Source organism: Lissotriton helveticus, chromosome 3_2 (genome assembly GCF_964261635.1).
Source record: "Lissotriton helveticus chromosome 3_2, aLisHel1.1, whole genome shotgun sequence".
Taxonomy (NCBI): Eukaryota; Metazoa; Chordata; class Amphibia; order Caudata; family Salamandridae; genus Lissotriton; species Lissotriton helveticus.
The window spans coordinates 26,764,658-26,785,717 of NC_136062.1; the positions used below are offsets into that span (position 1 = coordinate 26,764,658).

The window sequence follows — 21,060 nt, forward strand, 5'->3', positions numbered from 1 at the left end:
AGGTGCAGTAGCAAAAATGCAGGATGTCCTAGAGTTCCGGTCCCACGTCTCTTGGGTCTGCCACAGGTCTCAGCTTTGCTGGGAGAGCAGGTAAGCGTCAGAGATGTCTGGAAGTCCGTTTCCTGTGTCGCAGATTCTTCAGGATCTGGCAGGAGCCTCGAAAATGCAGACCGGCAAAGATGCTGTTGGTGCCTGTTCGGAGATGGTGGCCACTCCTTGACCACAAGGGAGATTCTTCCTTCTTCCAGTCGAAATGGAATGTCGAAGGTCCAGGAATTATGTATGAGAGTTTCGTCCAGGGTAATCTAAAATTCTAGGGACTGGGGTTCTATACTTATAGTAAGTTTAGGGGTTGGACTAACTCTAAGGTCCCTCCTATGGGTGGACCTGGGGAGGGGGGGTTACACCCCTTCCCCTTTGTCCAGTTTCGCGCCAGAGCTGGGTCTGAGTGCCCCAGCAACCCGTTTGAACTGGGAAATGCATGGAGCACCTTGTGTGCCCCAGGCAGTGTCTGAAAAGCATTGACTGAATGCAACCCTCCCTGCCCCAATACACTGACGCCTGTCTGGGAGGTGCTAGCACCTCCCTGGACAGGAAACCTATTGTCCAGGCCTCCCCTGCCGGAGTTTTATCCAGCAGCAAGAGGGCAGACACTTGTCTGTGGCAGCAGCATCCATTTTGTGATGCTGGGGCTCTGTGTAACTTTAACCGGGTTTAACAGTAACTACATGTCTTCTCCCTCTAGAAGGGTGGAATACTACCCCCGCCGCCAGAACTGGTGGAGGGGGTAGTATTCCAAAGTGTTTGACACCTTACACGACATGTTTTGATAAAGCCAAACCAAAGTTAGCATTAACCGCGAGGATTATAATGCACTTAAGAGTATATGGTATGGCTATGTCATAGAACAGCTATAAGAAGATGGTTCCGAAAGCTGCAGAGGGGCTCAGCTCATGCTAGGGCACACTCCCACACAAAACCAAGCACTCTGCCTCCAGGATTGTCAAGGCCTGCCATAGGAGTGACTTGTATGTTACCTTGCTGCGGATCTCCCTTAGAAAGACGGTAGTTCAGGCCCTAATTGTATCTAGGCTGGACTATGCCAATGTCCTATATTTAGGCGAATTGGTGTAGCATCTCTGTGCTCCCGGTCCTGACTGAAACTGCGACCCGGTCCCATTAGCATTTAGAAATCGCTCGTAGAGTAGAGCCCCGTTTTTCCTGTTTGCTGACTTGGCAGCTTTACTAGAAGGAAGATTGTTCTCCCCCCAGCTCGATTTGGCGTGTTTGTTGGCCACTTCCGACCCCGTGGGGCTAGTAGCCCCTGCCCTTTTGTACAATCAGCCCTGCTAGGACATCTTTTGGTATTCAATGAGGAGGATTTGACTATTTACGCTTAATGCTGACAAGGCTTGATCGCTATTCACTGACTTTGGTTGGTCCTGAGGAGAATCCCAAGATCTATAGGGATTCGAAATGCGTAGGCCATTGGGTCTGCCTATTTGCCCTTTTGCTAATTTGTTTTTGCAATTCTGTTGGCAATAATACACCGAACCTTGTTGTATGTTTTTGAATGAATTCAATTATTTTATTTTATTGGATACGGTGTATCTTCTTGAACAGTACACGTTGTAATTCATTCAATTTTAGTTGGCAGATCTAGTACTCTACAAATTGGTGCATACATTCTCCATTTGATTGAGTACGTGTTTGAATGAATGTGTGAGGTATGATTGTGAAATGGCTGAAGATTTATGAATGATGGTATGTGTGATTTTTTGGTTCATTTTTTGTGTCCATTTTCATTGTTGTTATATCATTTTGTGGAATTGGATCTGAACTTCAAACTATTTATCCCAAGTATTCCTAAATAAACAGCTATTGAATAGCACCTGGATGCGTTGAACTGTGGTCTGTGCACTTTTGCTAACTTTTTGGTTTCAAGTAGAGTATCAGTATTGGCATCTTCTCAGCCTTACTGATTAGAGCCATCCCTTCGTTTGTTATTACTAATTGTATCTAGGCTGGACTATGCCAATGTCCTATATTTAGGCCTACCGGAATACCTTCTGAGCCGCCTCCGGGTGATCCAGAATTCGGCGGCCAGAGCTATTCTCATGACCGCACCCAGGGATCACATGACGCCCCACTTAAAATCGCTTCATTGGCTACCGGTGCGTAAAAGGGTCCAGTTTAAGGCCCTCATTTTGGCCTTCAAGACCTTTCACAATTCTGGGGCCCTTTACATTAGGAAAAGGATACAGCATTATACCCCGAAACGGACATTGAGGTCCTCGATGCAGTATTTGATGACCATTACTAGGTTTTCCTGTTCTCGCAGGGGCGGCCGCTCTTTCCAAGTGTTAGCGCCTGGCTTATGGAATGGTCCTCCCACTGCCGTTAGACAGACAACTGACCCAGGCGAGTTCAGGAGGAAGTTAAAGACCTGTCTATTTTGATAAGCAGCATTAATCCTGGAGCTGGGTGTCCTTTTTTCTGCCTGCTTTCAGTGGTTATTAGCGCCGGGACACACTATGGAGAAGCCGAGCGCTCTATAAATACCCAATTACAATATGTGTCTATATATAAGGTAGATATAGATTTACTATATCTAAGTAAGGGGTGATTACACCACCTTACCCAGGATGTAAGTACAGACCTGTGGTGTCAGTTTGGAAGGCTAACCAGGGGTGGCACAATACATGCTGCAGCCCCTGGTAGGCCTAGGGTGCACCTATGCCCTGGGTACCTAAGGTACCATATACAGGGGCTCACAAGGGTGACCCAGTAACCAATCTAGAATGTACCTATAGTACATGGAGTCCATTTTATAGAGCAAGCAGATAGACTGGGGCCCTGAATAGCTGGGTCCCAGTCCAACTGGGTCGAAAACCAGCAAAACACCAGGTAAAAAGTGGGGGTAACCATATAGTCAGATTTCCACCTTCCTACAAGGAGCCCCTGTGTTGGGCCTGTGTTGTGTTTATATCTTGTATGTATTTAAAGTAATGGAATCAGAATGTTAAGTATTCCATTCTGTACTATGTTCTGCCTCAGTCAGTTCTTCCACTGCTGCTGATGTGGACGGACCTGTTTCCTGTGTATGAAATAAACTTCTCAATTTAATTATTCCTGTTCCTGGATTGATTATTACAACAATTTATTGGCAACGGGTTGGAGGATTAATTACCTACTATTATCCGGAATATATTTTTTCTTGGATTTTGGAATGAAACAGGAAGAATAGAAAAAAGGATAAAAAACAAAAGATGGAATTAACCAAAAGAAATTGAATATCAAGGTACTGTGAAACACTTTGGCATGTATTTCTAGAGCTAGCGTGGGACAATCGGTCCGCTAATTAATGTTTGCCTGGAGGAAATAGAGCGTAACTAATTTAAGCAAAAGAGTTTTTAATCCTTTAATGTGCGCTTAATTTGCCTTGGGATGATCAATACAAGAAAAATTATTATGACAGTTTAGTGTGGGACTATCGGTCCGCTAGTACTGTATACATCATTAGGCCTAAAGCATTTTTTAAGATCAAGCGATCTTAGAACACTCACCGCAAGGTCACCGGCATCTTTCAAAAGGAGCGCGATCGTAATCGTGCGCAGGAGAGGCTTTCATTCTTCAACGCGCTAATAGCTCCTATACGTCAGCGCGCAGGAAAAGAAAATAGCCAGAAAGGTCACGCAACGTGACCCGACGTGGAGGCTATTTTGGATTATTTTTCTTATTGAGTTTTGGTTAATTCTATTGTAAAGAAGACGATCAAGACATCGCATTTTGCAGCTTTATAATCGATCACCTGGATCCGCAGGAAACAGGTCGGAGTCCGATTTACAGTAATTAATTTTGAGTTGTTTTAAAAGAATAAAAGGGAACATACACCTTGAGAATTTTAGCAGTTTAAAAGCACATTCTATTTATTTACAATACAGAGAATTAATGAAAATAAAATGGCTCAACAAAACTTTACAATCAATTCGCCGCACAGCTTTTGGGTTTCTGGCAGTGAACCAGCAATGGTTTGGACAGAGTGGAAGGAGTACTTTGATAATTATATTGCTGCAATTGATGAAAATAAAAAGATGTCAGCAGAGCAAAAGAAAAGAATACTGTTACTGTCTCTTAGTCCAAAAGGTTTGAAAACTTATAATAGAATGCCAAAAGCTGCTGTCACTGGTGATGTAAATGTGTATCTAGCTGCGATGAGTGATCTAGACAAATATTTTACTACGAAGGTCTGCATCGAAGTTACAAGATGTAAATTTTTTCAACACAAACAACAAAAGGGAGAGTCTATTGATGATTTCGTAGAAGAACTTAAAAAGTTAGCCATTGATAGTAAATTTGGCGAAAATCACAATGACTTTATAGGAGATCAGGTAGTAATGCACAGCAATAATAGTTCAATACAAGACAGATTGTGGATTAATGGAGATAATCCTTTAATTGATGTTGTGAATTTAGTGCGCAAAGCTGAAATGTCAGGGAGGTGCACAAATGAAACACAATAACCCAACAAAGAAAGAACTGAAGTTTGTAAAGTCAACTATAAAAAGAGTGACAAAAACAAAAAGTATGATCTAAAGTGGAAACCAAACTCAGAATGGAGACAAAACAACTCTGAATGGAAATGCTATTGTTGTGGTAGCAAAGAACACCTGGCACATAGCAAAATATGTCCTGCACTTAAGCAAAGGTGTATGAACTGTGGCATAATTGGGCACTTTGCGAAAAGCTGTCGCAGGAAAAAAATGAAAGTAAAGTGTGTACATGAAGCCAGTACTAGCAGCAGTGAGAACGATGATAATGAGGAGAATGATAAACCTTCAGTTTTGAATCTTCAGGAAAGGAGATTAGTGCGGAATATTGATGAAAAAAACATAAAAGACAAACCAGAATGTGACATGTGCATTGGTGGAGCCAATATTAGAATTTATGCGGATTTAGGCTCACCTTTTACTATAGTAAACCAAGATGTTTGGAATTGTAAGTTTAAGAATAAAATTGGTGAGTACTTATTCATCCAGAATAGTTTTACTGGTGAATGTATTGACATAATTGGATACAGATGGTTGTCATTTGAATTTAAAAGCAGGAGTGCTCGTGGGAAGCTTTATGTTGCCAAGAATGGCCCATCAGTACTTGGTTGGAAGAATCAAGGAAACCTGCATATTATACTTGATCCTAATAATATAGAAAAAGATTTGATTATCGATAAAGTGGCATCTATTGGGAAGGAAATGCAAATAAAATTCCCAGGTGTTTTTAAAGAAACGCTAGGCACTCTCTAAGGGTTTGAGCATGAGAAAATTCACAAAATGAGAATGGTACCCATCGTATTACGAGATGAAGTGGAAAAAGAGCTAGGAAAACTGGTGGAGATAGATGTAATTGAACCTGTAGAGTCCTGTGACTGGATTTCTCTGATTGTAGTGACACGTCATAGTAATGGAAAAATCCGTTTGTGCGTGGACCTCTGCCATGTAAATAATAATATCCTTATTGACAGATTTCCACTGCCAAAAATTACAGAAATGGCGTCATGCCTTAATGGATCATCATGGTTTTCAACTATTGATCTTTCAAAGGCATATCATCAGATTTTGTTATCTGAGATATCGAGGAAGATAACAGCCTTTATTACACCGTTCGGGTGTTTTCCATACAAGCACATGCCATTTGGACTGGCATCAGCAGCTGCCATTTTCCAAAGACTAATGTACAATTTGTTTGGGAAGGAAAAGGGAGTATCATTTTATCAAGATGATATTTTAGTTTATGTTGATCATAAGAACCAACATGATGAAATACTTGGTAAAGTTTTAAGTATTTTAGAGGAGAAAGGCCTAACTATAGAATTGAGTAAGTGTAAGTTTGCCGAAAGGAATGTTTCATATTTAGGTCACATAATCTCTTCCGATGGTGTTAAACCTAAACCAGAACTGATTAATGCTATAATCCATGTTCCATCCCTAAGTAACAAGGATGAGGAAGGTCCTTTCTGGGGAGGGCAGAGTACTGTGCAAAGTTTGTGCCAAATTTTGCAGGGAAGGTGTTTAACATCAGACAACTTTTAAAAAAACATGTGAAGTTCAATTGGGATTATTTATGCGAAGAAGAGTTTCAATACATCAAGGAGTACTTAGATAAAGTACCACATCTTTCGAGTTTTAACCCATGTTCTGATACATTTATTACAATCGATACAAATAATAAAGAACTAGAAACAGTGCTTACCCAAGCAGATGGTGATGGTAAGGAAAAGATAATATTATTCACCTTCTGAAGAAAAATACCCTATAATTGAACGTGAAGCACTTGCCTGTGCTCGGGCTCTTGATCATTTCAGAGCTTTCATTTGGGGCATACCAATTGTTTTAAGAACTGACCATAAACCATTGGTTAAATTACTCTCCACTGAAGGAATTTCCTCTGCTTCAGCAAGACAGGCACGTCTTTCCATGAGAATGAAAGATTATACGTACAAAATGGTACCAGGAAAAGACAATTTGATTGCAGATTTCTTGTCTCATTTGCCTAACCCTTTAGAAACATGTGAAGATGACCCATGGGGCGACTTTAAAGTAGCTTTAGTACATGATTCCGTGTTATCTGCCATTAAGCATGAGGATTGGGTGGTAGAACAATCCAAAGACAATGATCTCCTTATGGTTTAAAACATATGTCTGAGGGTTGGCCGAAAAAACAGTTGCTATTTAAAGAATGCAGAGCTTTCTGGGATGTGAGATCTGAACTGCCTATTGAGAATGACATTTTCTTAAGAGGTTGTAAAAACATTCCTCCCATTGGTATGAGGAATACTATTTTAAATTGATGTCATGAAGGTCACTTTGGTGTGGTTAGGTCGAAAAATGTAGTGAAGGAATCATTTTGGTGGCCATGCATTGACAAACAAATTGAAAAATTTGTAAATGAATGTGCACTTTGTTCTACTGCTGATAAAACATTTTGCACTCTCAATCCTTCTATGTCAGATGTAGGTATTCCTAATCAACCTTGGGATAACGTTGCCATCAACATAATGGGACCAATTGGTGAATTTCAAGAATATATTCTTGTTTTGATGGATTTATTCACCAAGTGGCCTATTGTGGAGATACTAACACTGTGTTACAATTTTTAGATCAAGTTTTTTATCTCGGAAGGTATACCTATCACACTTCTAAGTGATAACTGAGTACAATTTACTTCTCTTGCTGCTAGAGAATATTTTGATAGAGTAGGCGTAAAACACAAAACTACTGCTCTGTACAATCCTAGTGGAAACGGAACCGGAGAAAGGTTTAATAGGGTGCAATTCAAGGTGCTCTTAACAATAATCTCGACTGGAAAGTCGCTGTTAAGAAAGCTGTATGGGCGTACAGAATTACTAGGAATGATGTAACAAAATTGTCACCCTTCTTAATGATGCCGGGAAGATCTCCTTGATGTAAGTTTACTCCTTCTTGGCTAAAAGAATGTTCGGTTTTAGAATGGTCACCACAGGAGGTTAGGGAAAGAATTTCTGTGGAGAAGAACAAAACAAAAGAATTTTATAATTTACACAAAAATGTTTCTGATCCCAAAATCAATGTAGGGGGATTGGGTGAGAATTAGGAAACCAAAAAAAGTCACAAAAGGGTTGAGTACATTTTTTGAACCTATAAAGGTAATTGAAATTCTAAACAATGCAATTCGTGTAGAGAATGGCAAAGTTTGGAATTTGAAAAGAGTTGTGTTGTGTAGAAAAAATTCAAGAGGAAATTCAGTAGATGGAATCAGACATAATGTTCCTATTGATCCCCTTTGGTCTGAATATATTACCTACAAGTAATTGAAATGTGATTAGCGGACTCAATGAGGTGGAGATTGTAGAGAGAAGGAATAGTTTAGAGAGAGGTTGTGGAAGAAAAAGGAATTTACCTATGTGGTTAAAAGATTTTGTAGTAGTATACTTTTTTTTTTGTTACTTTTATTTAAGGGGGGGGGGGGTAGGTGTTAGGATTAATTGTTTTATATTTTTTGTGTCTGGATGAAATATGAAATAATAGTATGTTAGACTTTGTTAAGGTATAAGTTATTGAATTCTAATTTAATATTATTGTACGAAGAGGGATGTGTTTATATCTTGTATGTATTTAAAGTATGGAATCAGAATGTTAAGTGTTCCATGCTGTACCAGGTTCTGCCTCAGTCAGTTCTTCCACTACTGCTGATGAGGACGGACCTGTTTCCTGTGTATGAAATAAACTTCTCAATGTAATTATTCCTGTTCCTGGATTGATTAATACAACAGCCTTGACCAAGTGCCCAAAAGGATGTTGGTAAGGGCCTCAATGAAGCAGCAGGGGCTCCGAAGAGCTCGCTGCCAGCTGAAGCACCTCTGTCAGGAGGTTAGTTCTGACCTGACCACCATAGGAAGCTCAAGGTGGAGAGTCTCAGCTGCCCTACGCAACACCACTGCGTATGATGCTCCCTGCTCCGTAGACACGGAAGGAGGAGACAACATGCCTAGGTCTGGGGAGATATCCAGTCCACTGGTATCCCCCAGCTCCTCTCTCCAGTCCTGCTCATAATCAATCTAGGCAGATAAATGGTCTTCAGACCCCTCCCAGTCTTCCTCACCCTCCTCTGGCTGCCAATTTAGATGAAAATGGCCAGGGTGGAATACGGGCACAACATTACCCATCGGCATCGGGTCCGGTGTCAGTCGATGCCGGTCCGGCTCTGTATCTACATTGGGTTGTAAGCCGGGGTCGACGTCGGCTGGAGGACCAGCCAGCGCCAACTGCGGACGTGGTGCCGGTGGAAGCGGTGTCGGTGGAAGTGTCACATGGTCAACCGGCGCTGATCCGGATCCAGACCTGGAGCCAAGGGAGCCCAGCGGACCCGAGGATGGAGCCGCCGGTGTCGAAGGCCTAGGGCCCCAACCAAGTCCGCGGGGCCCGAAAGCGCAACGGCGAAGTCGGACTACCCGGAGATGGTGTGCATCGCTTCGTAAAAGTGAGGAAGCAGGGCAGGGGTCGCTCCTGGTCCCGGGAAGGGAGGGAAGGCTGGAGTAAACCCTGAAGGCTCCGCACGTGGAGCCGTGGGAGTGGCACCACCGGCACCCTTCATCGCATCGGCCGACGGATGAGGGGAAGTCGAAGAGCAACGATGCTTCTTCGACTTCTTCTAACTGTGCTTCGACCTACCCGACCCCAAGTGTGAAGACTTCGAAGATGAGTGGGGATGGCTCCTCGAATGGTCTCGAGACCTCCCTCGCGATCGGGACCTTGAGCGATACAGAGCCGTCAGCCGGGCCACAAGGAGCTTTTGGGATCGCTCCAGCAAAGACTTTGGGGCCATGAATCGGCAGTCGGAGTACGACTTGGGGTCGTGGTCGAGCTCCAGGCAGTTTAGGCACACACAGTGCGGATCCGTCACCGGCATCAGTCGTTCACAGGAACCGCATGCCTTGAAGCCAGGCATCCCTCGTGCACCAGGAGTCGTGAGGACTCAAAAAGAAGTCGACAAAAAGTCAGTCAAAGTGCGGAAAAAGAAAGAATGGACGTCAGCACGCGAGGGCGGCATCTAAGTAACCTCTGCGACGTCATACCGGGGACCACGACGCCAGCGAAGTGCGCAGAGTCGACCAACGCCACCTACCAACGGGCAGGTGTATTACTGACAAATACTTTCTGGATCCAGTCTTACGCCTGGGGAATATTTTAAGGTAAGGAATCTATAAATAACTGTTTCTTTCAGATATATATATATATATATATATATATATATATATATGAAGCAGGGCCAGTGTCGCTCTTTCCCAAAACGTGACAGGGGTTCCGAAATGCGCTGCTGGCTAGCACAAGAAATACGCACAAAACCCTCCACGCAAGGAAGAAGGCAGAACCCAGAGGAGATTCTTTTGGAGAGGCTTTATTGAAAGGAACAGTCTGGTGGCGGCGAATGCATTTCGACGCATAAGCCTTCCTCAGCACCCAACACCTGACGGAAATGTCCCGGTAAGTGCCCCCCCTGCTGCCTTATATTGATGACGTTGTGCTGTTCCTGGTTACCACTACAGAACTGTTTACATCATTTGTCTCTCCCCCATTACACTGGCCCGTCTTTGCCTTAACATATGGCATTGTGGGAGTTGTGGTGCGACGATTACCGAAGGCACTCCAACAGGTGGGCAAAAACAGCTTGGGGGAGGAGCGGAAAATATCTGCTGCGCTAGTGATTCAGCGCGCTTTTTGTATTAGTTGCAGGGGGCGTGGCCTCGAAGTGGGCGTGTCCCTGTCTCGGCGTGGGCAATGGCGGGTGAAGTAGGTCGGCGATTTCTCCCTCTCCAGCGCTCGTTCCGCTGTGTAAGGGGTGCCTGCACACAGTAATCGGGTGTCAGGAAGGCTAGGTGAGTGAGTATTAAAAAGCAATTTTTTACAAGTTAAAACAAACAATGCGCTACGTTCTGCCTACTCCCGGCTGTGCCTCAGGAGGTTCCGAAAATATGTAGAAGTAGAATGATCTATTTTACAAGCAGAGTGCTGGGGAATAGAGGACGAAATAAGGGTGCTCTCTGGATTTAGGTTTATGTTCTTCAGTTTAAAAACACTTTATAAACAATACTTAAGTTTTCTTTCCTATGAAATCAAATAAGAGTTATTATCGCAAATGTCTACTACAAAAATGAGACTGCTGTGTCCTTAATTCAATATTTCACTAATGTGTGGCTGTCAAGTCTAACATAACAACCTCTTTTGCAGATGAATCTGGCAATACTTACATTGGTTTGCTGTTTGAAGATGGTCTGCCTTGCAACCAATCCTGTGAAAATGGCAAAAGTTACAAATGTTCATGGGTATTATTTATCAACACCACACATACATTAAGTATAATTCAAAATACATCAATTTAGTCAACATATTAAAATATATTCTATTCAGTAAGATCTACAATTAACTACAATTAACTATAAACACCAACAAACCTTAACTAATTTTCGAAAAACCAACTCATATCAAAAGACATACTCTTGACCTACTGCTTTGAAAACAAGGCTCTTTGACTCTCAATGTCTCAATGACTTTCTGATGGTTACTTGGTCAGAGCAGTCTATGATCCCTTTTACTCTCCTAAATATGTGCAATAAATCTACATTCCATCTATAAAGTAAAAAACTGACCGGGGTCAGTGATTTGCAAGATTTAAATTCTAATGACCAGGAGATGATGATTAGAACGTAATGTGAAATTGCTTACTTCAAAACTAAGACAGCTTCTGCTTAGCCACATTACACATTGCCTCAATACAATGAAGTGACTACAAATATCTCTAGACAAGGTGGCACTTCTCATCTGAAAAATAGGAAGTTGAAAAAGTCTGCAAACTTGTCCTCTACTTGAAGAGAAATGGGGCACAGCAGCAAGATGGCCTACTACTACAGAGACTCTGCCAAGATCTGTTAATGAATACCTAAAAAATAACTCAAAATGGCTGTAATTTTCATGAAAATTCTGCATAAAGTCACCCGAACTGTGGGAGTGGCAAACTCGTAGTGCAGAGAAGAGGTGCTAGGCCAAGATGCCTGAGCTGACTGCGAGGTGTGGTACCATTTTGCGGTGCCATGTGGTGAGGTGAGGCAGGACTGCCCATACTGACAGGAGTAAAGACAAGGCTTTTGGGGATTCTGCTGAAGGGTCCCTTAGGCCTGTACAATTTGGCCAGGGTCTTGGCCACAAAACATAGTATCCAAAAAATAGACAGTCACAAAAAGGATGTGCAGCCCTCAGTGTAACCACGTCGCAGTGGGCGTAGTAGCGATTGACCCCCCCCCCCCAACATGATATGGAACTACTCATGGGGAAAAACAACAGTAAGCAATCAAAGTTACTACTTGAAACTTGCTGCACAAGCTGTGCTGGAGGACCCTGCCACGGATAAAAAAAAATGCAGAACTACTAAGACCTCAGACACCCATTACTTGGCATGAATCAGTCTGGAGAAGATTGGGAGAAGTTGGCCTGGTATATGATGTTCACTATTCTAGTGAGCACCTTGCACCAGTCCAAACAACCCTTATGGTGATGGTTGTAAGTCAACCTTATAGACCAGCTATCCTAGTGGTAGCGTGGACAGAACAGTCTTAGGCTAAAAGACTCTTGAGGGGGTGTAAAGCCAGCTGTTTTACCATATGTAACCCAGAGGGTTTACTCAACGCATTAGCCAAACAATAACAAAGTAAACACCCCTGGCTATCTTCGTTCTTGAAATTTGGAAGCATCAAGGCCACGTAAACCCCACTGGTTCTTATGTAACCCAAGCTGAGACTTTTACGCTCTTAAATACTCGAGCCACAGCTCCTTTTTGTTTTAAAAAAGTTAACGACTTTTAATATTTGTACGTTTTAAAATTGTGAGTTTTTATTAACTGTAGAATAAACAAACCTAAACCTAAACCATATGTAACCCCTTGAATATCAAATGAAAGGACACCACACAGGAGATATATAAAATACATATGTATTTATTCACTAACACACTCCTCTGAACTCTTTATGAGGTCAGAGGCAAAAGCACATAACAAGTTACACTTAGAAATACTTTAAATAGCACAATTTACAGTTAGGCCCTAGGGTCGCATAAAACCATATACTAAGTAAGTGGTATAAGGACCACGACTTGGGAAAGGAGAAGGCCTAGGGCCTAGGGAATCGCGGGGGCTACACTATCTGACCCTTAGGTTAGGAGTAGGAGGCCCACAGGCGGCGCGTGCAGTGTCTTTACACACACGTAGGAGTCAATGTTAAGTCAATGGGAACTTAGAAGGTAAGTAAATGAAGATTTAGGACACTTCCGGTCTAGCTAGGAGGAAACAACTAGTAAATCTGGACACTAGGATAGTCAATCCCTACTGGAGCACCGAAGTACTAGCGTTACCTCACCCACGGGCTGCAGGTGCATAGGTGTGAAAGTGTGTCGGGTTTCGTAGTTGTTCTCAATGGAGCCTTGAAGAAAGATGCTGCAGGCGACCAGGAGGAAGATGTCCGGGTGGATCCAAGGGTGGATCTAGGATGAAGAGCACCTGAAAGCAGAGGGGACAGAGTCTAGGTCACTAGCCAGTGACCGGGTGGAACCAGGGAGGAACCAGACGTCGTTGAGGAGCAATCAGGTGCAGATATGAAGCTTGTCGTTGCAGCCACGCAGACCAGGAGGCGTCGAGGACGACCAGGTGCTGGAGAGGAGCTGTCCCACGAAGGTTCTCGCAGATGGAGGGGTCGACTTCAAGATTGGAGCCAACAAGCCTAAGCAAAGGCAACCTACGCAGGATACACAAAGAGCTTCTGGTGCAGACCAGGAGGGTCTGAGGTACTTCACCTTTTCAGGGAAGCAAGTGCAAGTCTGGAGCAACCAGACCAGCAATGGATTTTCTCAAGGATCGTCGTCAGAGGGCTACTAGCCAACGGGCTAGCAACCGGACAACGCGACGTGCAGAACACAAGCAAAAGGGCCCCACGCAGATCTCGTGGAGTGCTGGTCTTCGGTGCAAGTGGAGCTCGGTGTCGGGGTGTCTCAGTCCCCAGGGCACATCTTCGAGGATGCCTCAGGAGCTGCGCTGTTAGCAAGTTGAAGACTTTCCAAGTTGCCTGGTTCCACGGATTCCGACGCCTTCCACGGAGCTCATCTGTGCTGGAGTCGTGTAGTGGGGTCAGAGGAGTCCTGGAGTCGAGGTCTTGTCAGGCTCTGCGCTCGAGTTCCGGCGGGAACGGGGACAAAGCAAGCCGCCGAGTTGCTGGATGGTGCCTGGTTGCCCAGGGTGGTCACTCCTTGGCCACAAGGGAGATTCTTCAGTCTTCAAGTCGGTTTGAATGTCGAAGGGTCCAGAGTTTCGTATCAAAGTTTCATCAGGATAAATCTAAAGTCTCCTGGGTCAGCTCCTATCTTTATACAACTAAAGGGGGCTGGTTTACTCACTAGGTCCCTCCTATGGGTGGGACCAGGAAGGGAGGTGGTTACACCCCTTTTCCTTTGTCCAGTTTCGCGCCAGAGCTGGGGCTGGAGTGCCCCAGCACCGGTTTGAACTGGACTATGCATGGAGCACCTAGTGTGCCCCAGGCAGTGTCTGTTTCTTTTCAGCCCTCCCTGTCCCAATACACAAAATCCTGTCTGGGGTGGTGCTCACACCTCTCCAGGCAGGAAACCTATTTTCCAGGCCTCCCTCGCTGGAAGGACTCCCAGGGGCAGGAGGTCAGACTTGTGTCTGTGGCAGCAGCATCCATTTTGTGATGCTGGGGCTCTGGTTAACTTTAACCAGGTACAGTAGTTTCAACATGTCTTCTCCCTCTAGAAGGGTGGAATGCTACCCCCGTTGCCAGAATTGGCGAGGGGGTAGTATTCCAAAGCGTATGACACCTTACACGACATGTTTAGATAAAGCCAAACCAAAGTTAGCATTCAACCGCGAGGAATATAATGCACTTAAGAGTATATGGTATGGCAATATCATAGAACAGCTATAAGGACATGGTTCCGAAAGCTGCAGACAGGCTCAGCTCATGCTAGAGCACCATCTCACACATAACCAAGCACTCTGCCTCCAGGATTGTTAAGGCCTGCCATAGGAGTGACTTATAGGTTACTGTGTGTCTATATTTAAGGGTAGATATAGGAATACTATACCTAAGCAAGGGGTGATTACACGACCTTGCCCCAGCTGAGTGATCAGCCAGTTGTGTAAGTTTGAGTGGCCTGCCAGGGGTGGCATAATACATGCTGCAGCCCCTGGTAGGCCTTGGTTACACCTATGACCCGAGTACCTAGGGTACACTTCTACAGGGGCTGATAAGGTGAGCCAATTCCCAATTGTGGATGTACCTAGGGTACATGGTGTGAATTTAGAGAGAGTGCATCTGGGCTGTGGGTCTGATTAGCAGGTCCACAGCCACATCTAAGTCGAAAACCAGTAAAGCAAAACCAAAAAGTGGGGGTGACGATGGGGCGTGGCTTGCCGGGCGATGATGGCGGTCGCAGCTTTGTAGAGCTCCCGCCGGCCCGACCTTAATTCGTTCACTTATCCTGGTCCCCGAGCCCGATACTGCTTCCCGGCGACTGGCGCGAAGCTGGTGGAGTCCCCTGCCTGCTCCGGAGTACCGATCCTGCACTCTTCTCTCTCCTGTGCCCGTTGGGAGGCGGCGGCGCCCTGCGGCCTGGTGACCGGCTGGAGACCGGGGTCCTCGAGTTTCGGGACGCCCGGCGGTGGTCGCGGGCTCGCGGGTGGTGGCGGCTTCAGCTGCGCCGCTACTGGCTCCGCCCTACTGCTGCAGCTGCCCGCGGACCGCGGTGGCACCCCTCATCCTTGTGCCTTGGGTGGACACCTCTCTCCCCTGAAATCCCGGGGAGGCAAAGACGGAGTGAGGCCTGGTGACCGGCTGGAGACCGGGGTCCTCGAGTTTCGGGACGCCCGGCGGAGGTCGCGGGCTCGCGGGTGGTGACGGCTTCAGCTGCACGGCTCCTAGCTCCATCCAATTGCTGCGGCTGCCGGTGGACCGCGGCGGCGCCCCTCATCCTTGTGCCTTGGGCGGACACCTCTCTCCCCTACAGTCCGGGGGAGGCACCAGCGAGGAGCGGCCTGGTGACCGGCTGGAGACCGGGGCTCCCGAGTTTAGTGACGCCCGGCGGCGGCTGTGGGCCTGCGGGTGGCGGTGGGGTCCGCTGCACCGCTCCTGACTCAGTACCCCTACTGCTACGATTGCCCTCTGACCACGGCAGCGCCTCCCCGTTCCTGCACCTTGGGCAGACATTTGTGGAGATCAACGCCGGGACGGCCTGTCCCGCCTGGGTGAGACCGGTCCTCGGATTTCGTGGCCTCGGGCCTGGGCTGGCCTCTTGGGACTCTCCCTCTGCAGTTCTCTTCAGGGGCCTGGGGCCTCCAACGCTAGTGGCAGTACCTGGGGGGTCCTGAGCCTTGTTGGAAGGAGTGCCGGCCTTGCCCGGCGAGCGGTCCCGGCGAGCCCGTGTTGGGCCATGACCAGAACCGGAGGTGGCGGCCCGCCTAAGCATGGCCCTATCGATAAATTCACGGGGCCTAGTGGTGGCTCCGGGGCGGCCGGTGGCAGCGGTGGCCCTGGGCCGGACAATGCGGCGATCCTGGCGGCCATCACCCAATCCCGGGATGCGCTCGATGCCAAAATCGGAGCGGTGGGAGAAGATGTCGCGCTGTTGCGCCAGGACCTCCGGAATGCGGTGGGTCGGATCACCGAGGCCGAGTCCCGGATAACGGTGACCGAAACGGACATCAGCGCCCTGAAGAAGCGGTTGGCGGAGGTGGAGGGAGTCCAGAAGACTTTGGCGGCCCGCGTGGAGGATGCCGAGGGGCGCGCACGGAGGAACAACCTCCGCTTTATTGGCTTTCCGGAGAGGTGCGAGAAAGACGACATGGAGGGGTTCTTGACCCGGTGGCTGGAGAGTTGGCTCCCCGAAGGGGTGCTGTCCACGTGCTTCGTTATCGAGAGGGCGCATAGGGCCCTAACCCAGCGGCCACCGGAGGGTGAGCGTCCCAGGTCAGTCATAGCCCGGCTGTTGAATTATCACGACCGCGATGTCATCCTGCGGGAGGCAAGGACCAAAGGCTCGCTTACCTTTGAAAATCGTACCATCATGATCTTTCCCGACTACACGAGGTTGGTGCAGAAGCAGAGACAATCCTTTGTGGCCGCCAAGGCCAAGTTGAGGGGCTTGAAGCTCCAATACTCTCTCCTATACCCGGCCCGTCTGCGAGTGGTACACCAGTCCAGGACGCATTTCTTTGATTCACCTGAGGAGGTTTTCCGTTGGACCGACGAGACGGTGCAGCTCCGGCCGCATCCCCAGCCAGGTCTGAATCCGGGCGGGTCCCAGAGGTCATCGCCGGAGCGGACGAACCACCAGAACCGGAGGGGTCGACACCGGAGGTCCCGGTCTCGGAGGCGGGCGGCCTCTGCTAGTGCATCGCAGACGAGTGGTGCGAGGGACTCGGAACACTCTGATGCCGGCAGTTGAACACTGGTGGGACTGGGCCTTGTTGCTGAGTCCTGAGTTGCCCTTCATAGGCTGGTGAGACTGTTCTCTTTTGACTTCCCTATGCCAGTCTGTTCCCGGTTACTGACTCCTATTGCTTTTAGCGGGAGCACGGTAGGGCTCGGGAGGCACCTTTTGTGGGCCTCTGACCCTCACGGTTGTGAGTGTAGTGGGGGGGGTGGTGTGTGTGTGTTGATTGGGGTGTTGGGATCCATTGGTATGGCGGGCCCTGGGTTCTCTGTTCTGGACCCGGGTCTTTCCATGCCGCGACAGATACTTCAATGTTCTCTGAGGTATTGGGGTGGGGGGAGTGGGGCGTGGGGGGATGTTCTTTGGTTGCTAATGGTTGGGGGGGCCTGGGTCTGGGGGGGGTTGCTGAGTATTGGTAGGGGTAGGGGGGGACCACACGTGCCTATGATCGTTGATTTTGTTGTTTTGTGGGGTGCGCCGGGGTGGTGTGGAGGGCCGGGTGCTGGTCCCTGTATTGACTATGGCTGATGCCGTGACTATGTCTCCTCCTAAGGCCCTGCGTGTTGTGACATGGAATGTGAGAGGAATTTTGGATAAAATCAAGCGTGGGGCTGTGCTACGATGGGGGAAGAGGGAGATGGTAGATGTGCTGCTGCTTTAGGAGACCCACATGCTGGGTTCCAAGGCCCTTAGCCTCCAGAGGTTTGGATTTCAACAAGTGTACCATGCCGGGTTTACAAGGGGCTCGCGGGGGGTGGCTATCCTGGTGCACCGCAGGGTGGCTTATGTGCATGAGAGGCAATGGATAGACCCTCAGGGCCGCTTTGTTTTCATCAAGGGCCAGCTGGGTACTGAACAGGTGGTGTTTGGTAGCGTGTACGCCCCTCCCCCTCTCCAATGGGCCCTGTCTGAGCGGCTGTTCGCGCTGTGGGATGAGATTCCGGAGGTGCTGACCATGGTGGGAGGTGACTGGAATGAGGTTATGGATGTGGGCCTGGATCGTCGGAGGCGGGCGTCGGCTGTGGTGGATCCCCCCCCCCCGCTGCTGCTCCCACCAGATTGAGCGCGACTGCGAGTGGCCTGGGATGGGTTGATGTGTGGCGCCACTTTCATCCTGCTGTGCGTGAATTCACATTTGTGTCGGTGGTGCATGGGTCCTTTTCAAGGCTGGACTATCTGTTTGTGCCGGGTGCCTGTCTGAGTCGAGTCAGGGATGCGGTGATACTCCCCAGGGGCCTGTCTGATCACTCCCCGGTCCTGGCAACTATGACCCTCCCTTCCCAACGACAGCCGTTTAGATGGCGGATGTCGTCCTGGCAGCTGCAGCGGCCCGAGTACGTGCATCACCTGCGCGTGGCGATTGATCATTATTGGCGTGAGAATCTTGTGGGTGATGTGGATGCAATGGTGGTGTGGGAGGCGCTGAAACCCACGTTACGGGGTATTGATATTGCATGGTGTGTGGCTGCTAGGCGGAAGCATCAGGAAGCCATTGTGACCGCTGCCGCCCGTGTAGAGGAGTTGGAACGGCGTGGTAGTCTTGGGAGCGACGAAGACATGGTGCGGCGGCTCCTACAGGCCCAACAATCGTATGCCTCCGTCTTACACGATGAAGCCCGGCAGGCGTGGCTCGCCACGCGCAGAAGGGTATACCAGTGGGGCGACAAATCCTGCACTATGCTACACAGGTTGTGTCAGGCGACTTTCCAGCCTCTTGTGTTGCCGGGTCTTACGGCTGAGGACGGCTCAGTTATGACTGACCCGGCCCTATTGGCGGCCAGCTTTGCCCGCTATTACGAGACGCAGTACGCCCCTTGTGACCAATTGGAGGGTGGGATCTCCGCTTATCTTGACGACCTGCTACCGCGGGCCGTTCCTGATGAGACCAGGACCGCCCTGGACGCCCCGCTCACGGCTGAGGAACTCGGGGAGGCCCTTGGTCAACTGAATGCCGGGAAGGCGCCCGGCCCGAGTGGCTACCCGTGCGAATTCTATAAAAAGTTTCACGTCCAGCTGGGGCCCCACTATCGGCGTGCCCTGGAGGCGGCGCGGGTTCAGGGGGAGATGCCGCCGGACTGGCGCCATGCCGAGATCGTGGTCTTCTTGAAACCGGGCAGGGAGCCGGACAGATACGACTCTTACCGGCCTATTTCCTTGTTAAACATCGAGGCTAAGATCCTGGCTAAGGCCTTAGCGAACCGCCTGCTACCCCACATCACTGACCTGGTCCACCCAGACCAGGCTGGATTCATGCCAGGGAGGGCCACCCGACACAACATCCGACGGGCGCAAGCGGCAGTGGATGCTATGGGAGCTAGCGATGAGCAGGCGGCACTCTTCTTGGCAGATATGGACAGGGCCTTTGATTCTGTAAGTTGGGTTTATCTGTTTGCCCTCCTGGCCCGCCTCAACCTGGGGCCGGTTTTCCTGTCGTATGTCCGTCTCCTCTACACTAACGTGACGGCCTCGGTCCGTGTGGCCGGAGCTACCTCTGGGCGTTTCCATATAAGACGTGGCACTCGGCAGGGCTGCCCCCTGTCCCCGTATCTGTTTGCCCTTGCCATGGAGCCCCTGGCGTCGCGGGTACGAGTGGATGCCCGATTGTGTGGCTTTGTCTGGAATGGGGACCTGGCGGACAGAATTGCGCTGTATGCGGGTGACGTCCTCTTCTTTCTCACCGACCTGCAACGCTCGGGCCCCCGGGTTCTGGAGATTATGCGGGCGTTCGGCGAGGCTTCGGGCCTCCGTCTCAACCTTAACAAATCGACCCTGTGGGTGCTGGGCGGCGGAGTGGTTGCCGACCCCTGGGCTGCGGAGTTGCGAGTGGCGACGGGAGGCCTAAAGTACTTGGGCGTTTTTCTATCGGAGTCGCGGGTTGTGGCCTGGGCGCGTGGAGTCCTGCCGGTGTGGAAACGGGTACAGGCTGATGTCAAAACTTGGTCCAGGATGCCGCTCACTATCTTTGGTAGATCGGCCATCTTCAAGATGGTGGCGCTTCCGCGTCTACTGTACCAGCTCCAGAATTTCCCATACCCCATCGGCCTGGAGTGGTTCCGTCAGGTTAACTCTGTTTTGGGTCGTTTCCTGTGGGATGGGGGTGCGGCCAGAGTAGCACTGAAGACGTGTTTTCTGTCCACCTACTGTGGCGGCCTGGCCACCTCGGACCTCCTCTCCTACTACCAGGCTTCCCAGTTACTTGTTCTTAATGAGTGGTGGTATGGCGATAGAAGCGATCCGGCCTACGCCCTGGAACGGTCACTCATGGGTGACCATACGCTCCACACCATCCTGTATTCGGCTCGCCTGCGTCGTGGGTTACCCTCGGTCACAAGGGTGGTCTTTGCCGTGTGGCGACAATCCTTGCGCCGCATGGGATGGTGGGGCAAGTTGACGGCTGAGACGCCGCTTTGGCATAATGGTCTGCTCCCAGAGCTAGCGGCTCTGGCCGGCTTTGAGGGTTGGGAGGCCATAGGGGTTACACAACTGGGCCAGGTCGTGTCTGGCACCGCTCTCAAATCCTTCGAGGAGCTCCGCACGGAATTCCAGATGCCTCAGTCCCAATTCTTCCGCTACCTTCAGCTGCGCCATGCCCTCGCCCCGAGCATCGCCGGTCTCGACTCCTTGCCAGGGTTTAGCCCGATCGAGGCCAAGGTGTTTATGGGAGACTTGGGAGACAGAAAGGTCTCCAAGATATACCAGACACTTGTTGTCCACTGCTCCTCCACCCTGCACTCCCTTCGAGAGGCGTGGGAGGTGGACGTGGGTCCCCTCGATGAAGACGATTGGAGGGAGGCGCTGGAGTCCCCACGTGGAACTGCCATTGCTATCCGGCTTCGGCTCATTCAATTCAAGTACCTGCATCGGGCATACTATACACGTGAACGATTGTGGAAAGCTGGTTTGATTGCATCCCCGGAATGCTTGCGCTGTGGGTCGGTGCCTGGGTCCTTACTGCATACTGTGTGGACGTGTGGCCGGCTGACTGGGTTCTGGAGGGGTGTGTGGAGTTGCCTGGCTGAGGTGCTGGGCTGGGATCTTC

The 21,060-nt window shown here is 49.0% G+C and overlaps 1 protein-coding gene across 1 annotated transcript in view; it reads right to left on the reverse strand.

The window, feature by feature from the left end:
• LOC144826435 (transient receptor potential cation channel subfamily M member 7-like) overlaps window positions 1–21,060 on the reverse strand; it is a 2,236,140-nt gene that overhangs the window by 392,660 nt on the left and 1,822,420 nt on the right. Inside the window, exon 30 of the mRNA XM_078684762.1 lies at window positions 10,784–10,824. Coding sequence (XP_078540888.1) covers window positions 10,784–10,824 — 41 coding nt within the window. The remainder of the gene's footprint in view (window positions 1–10,783; window positions 10,825–21,060) is intronic.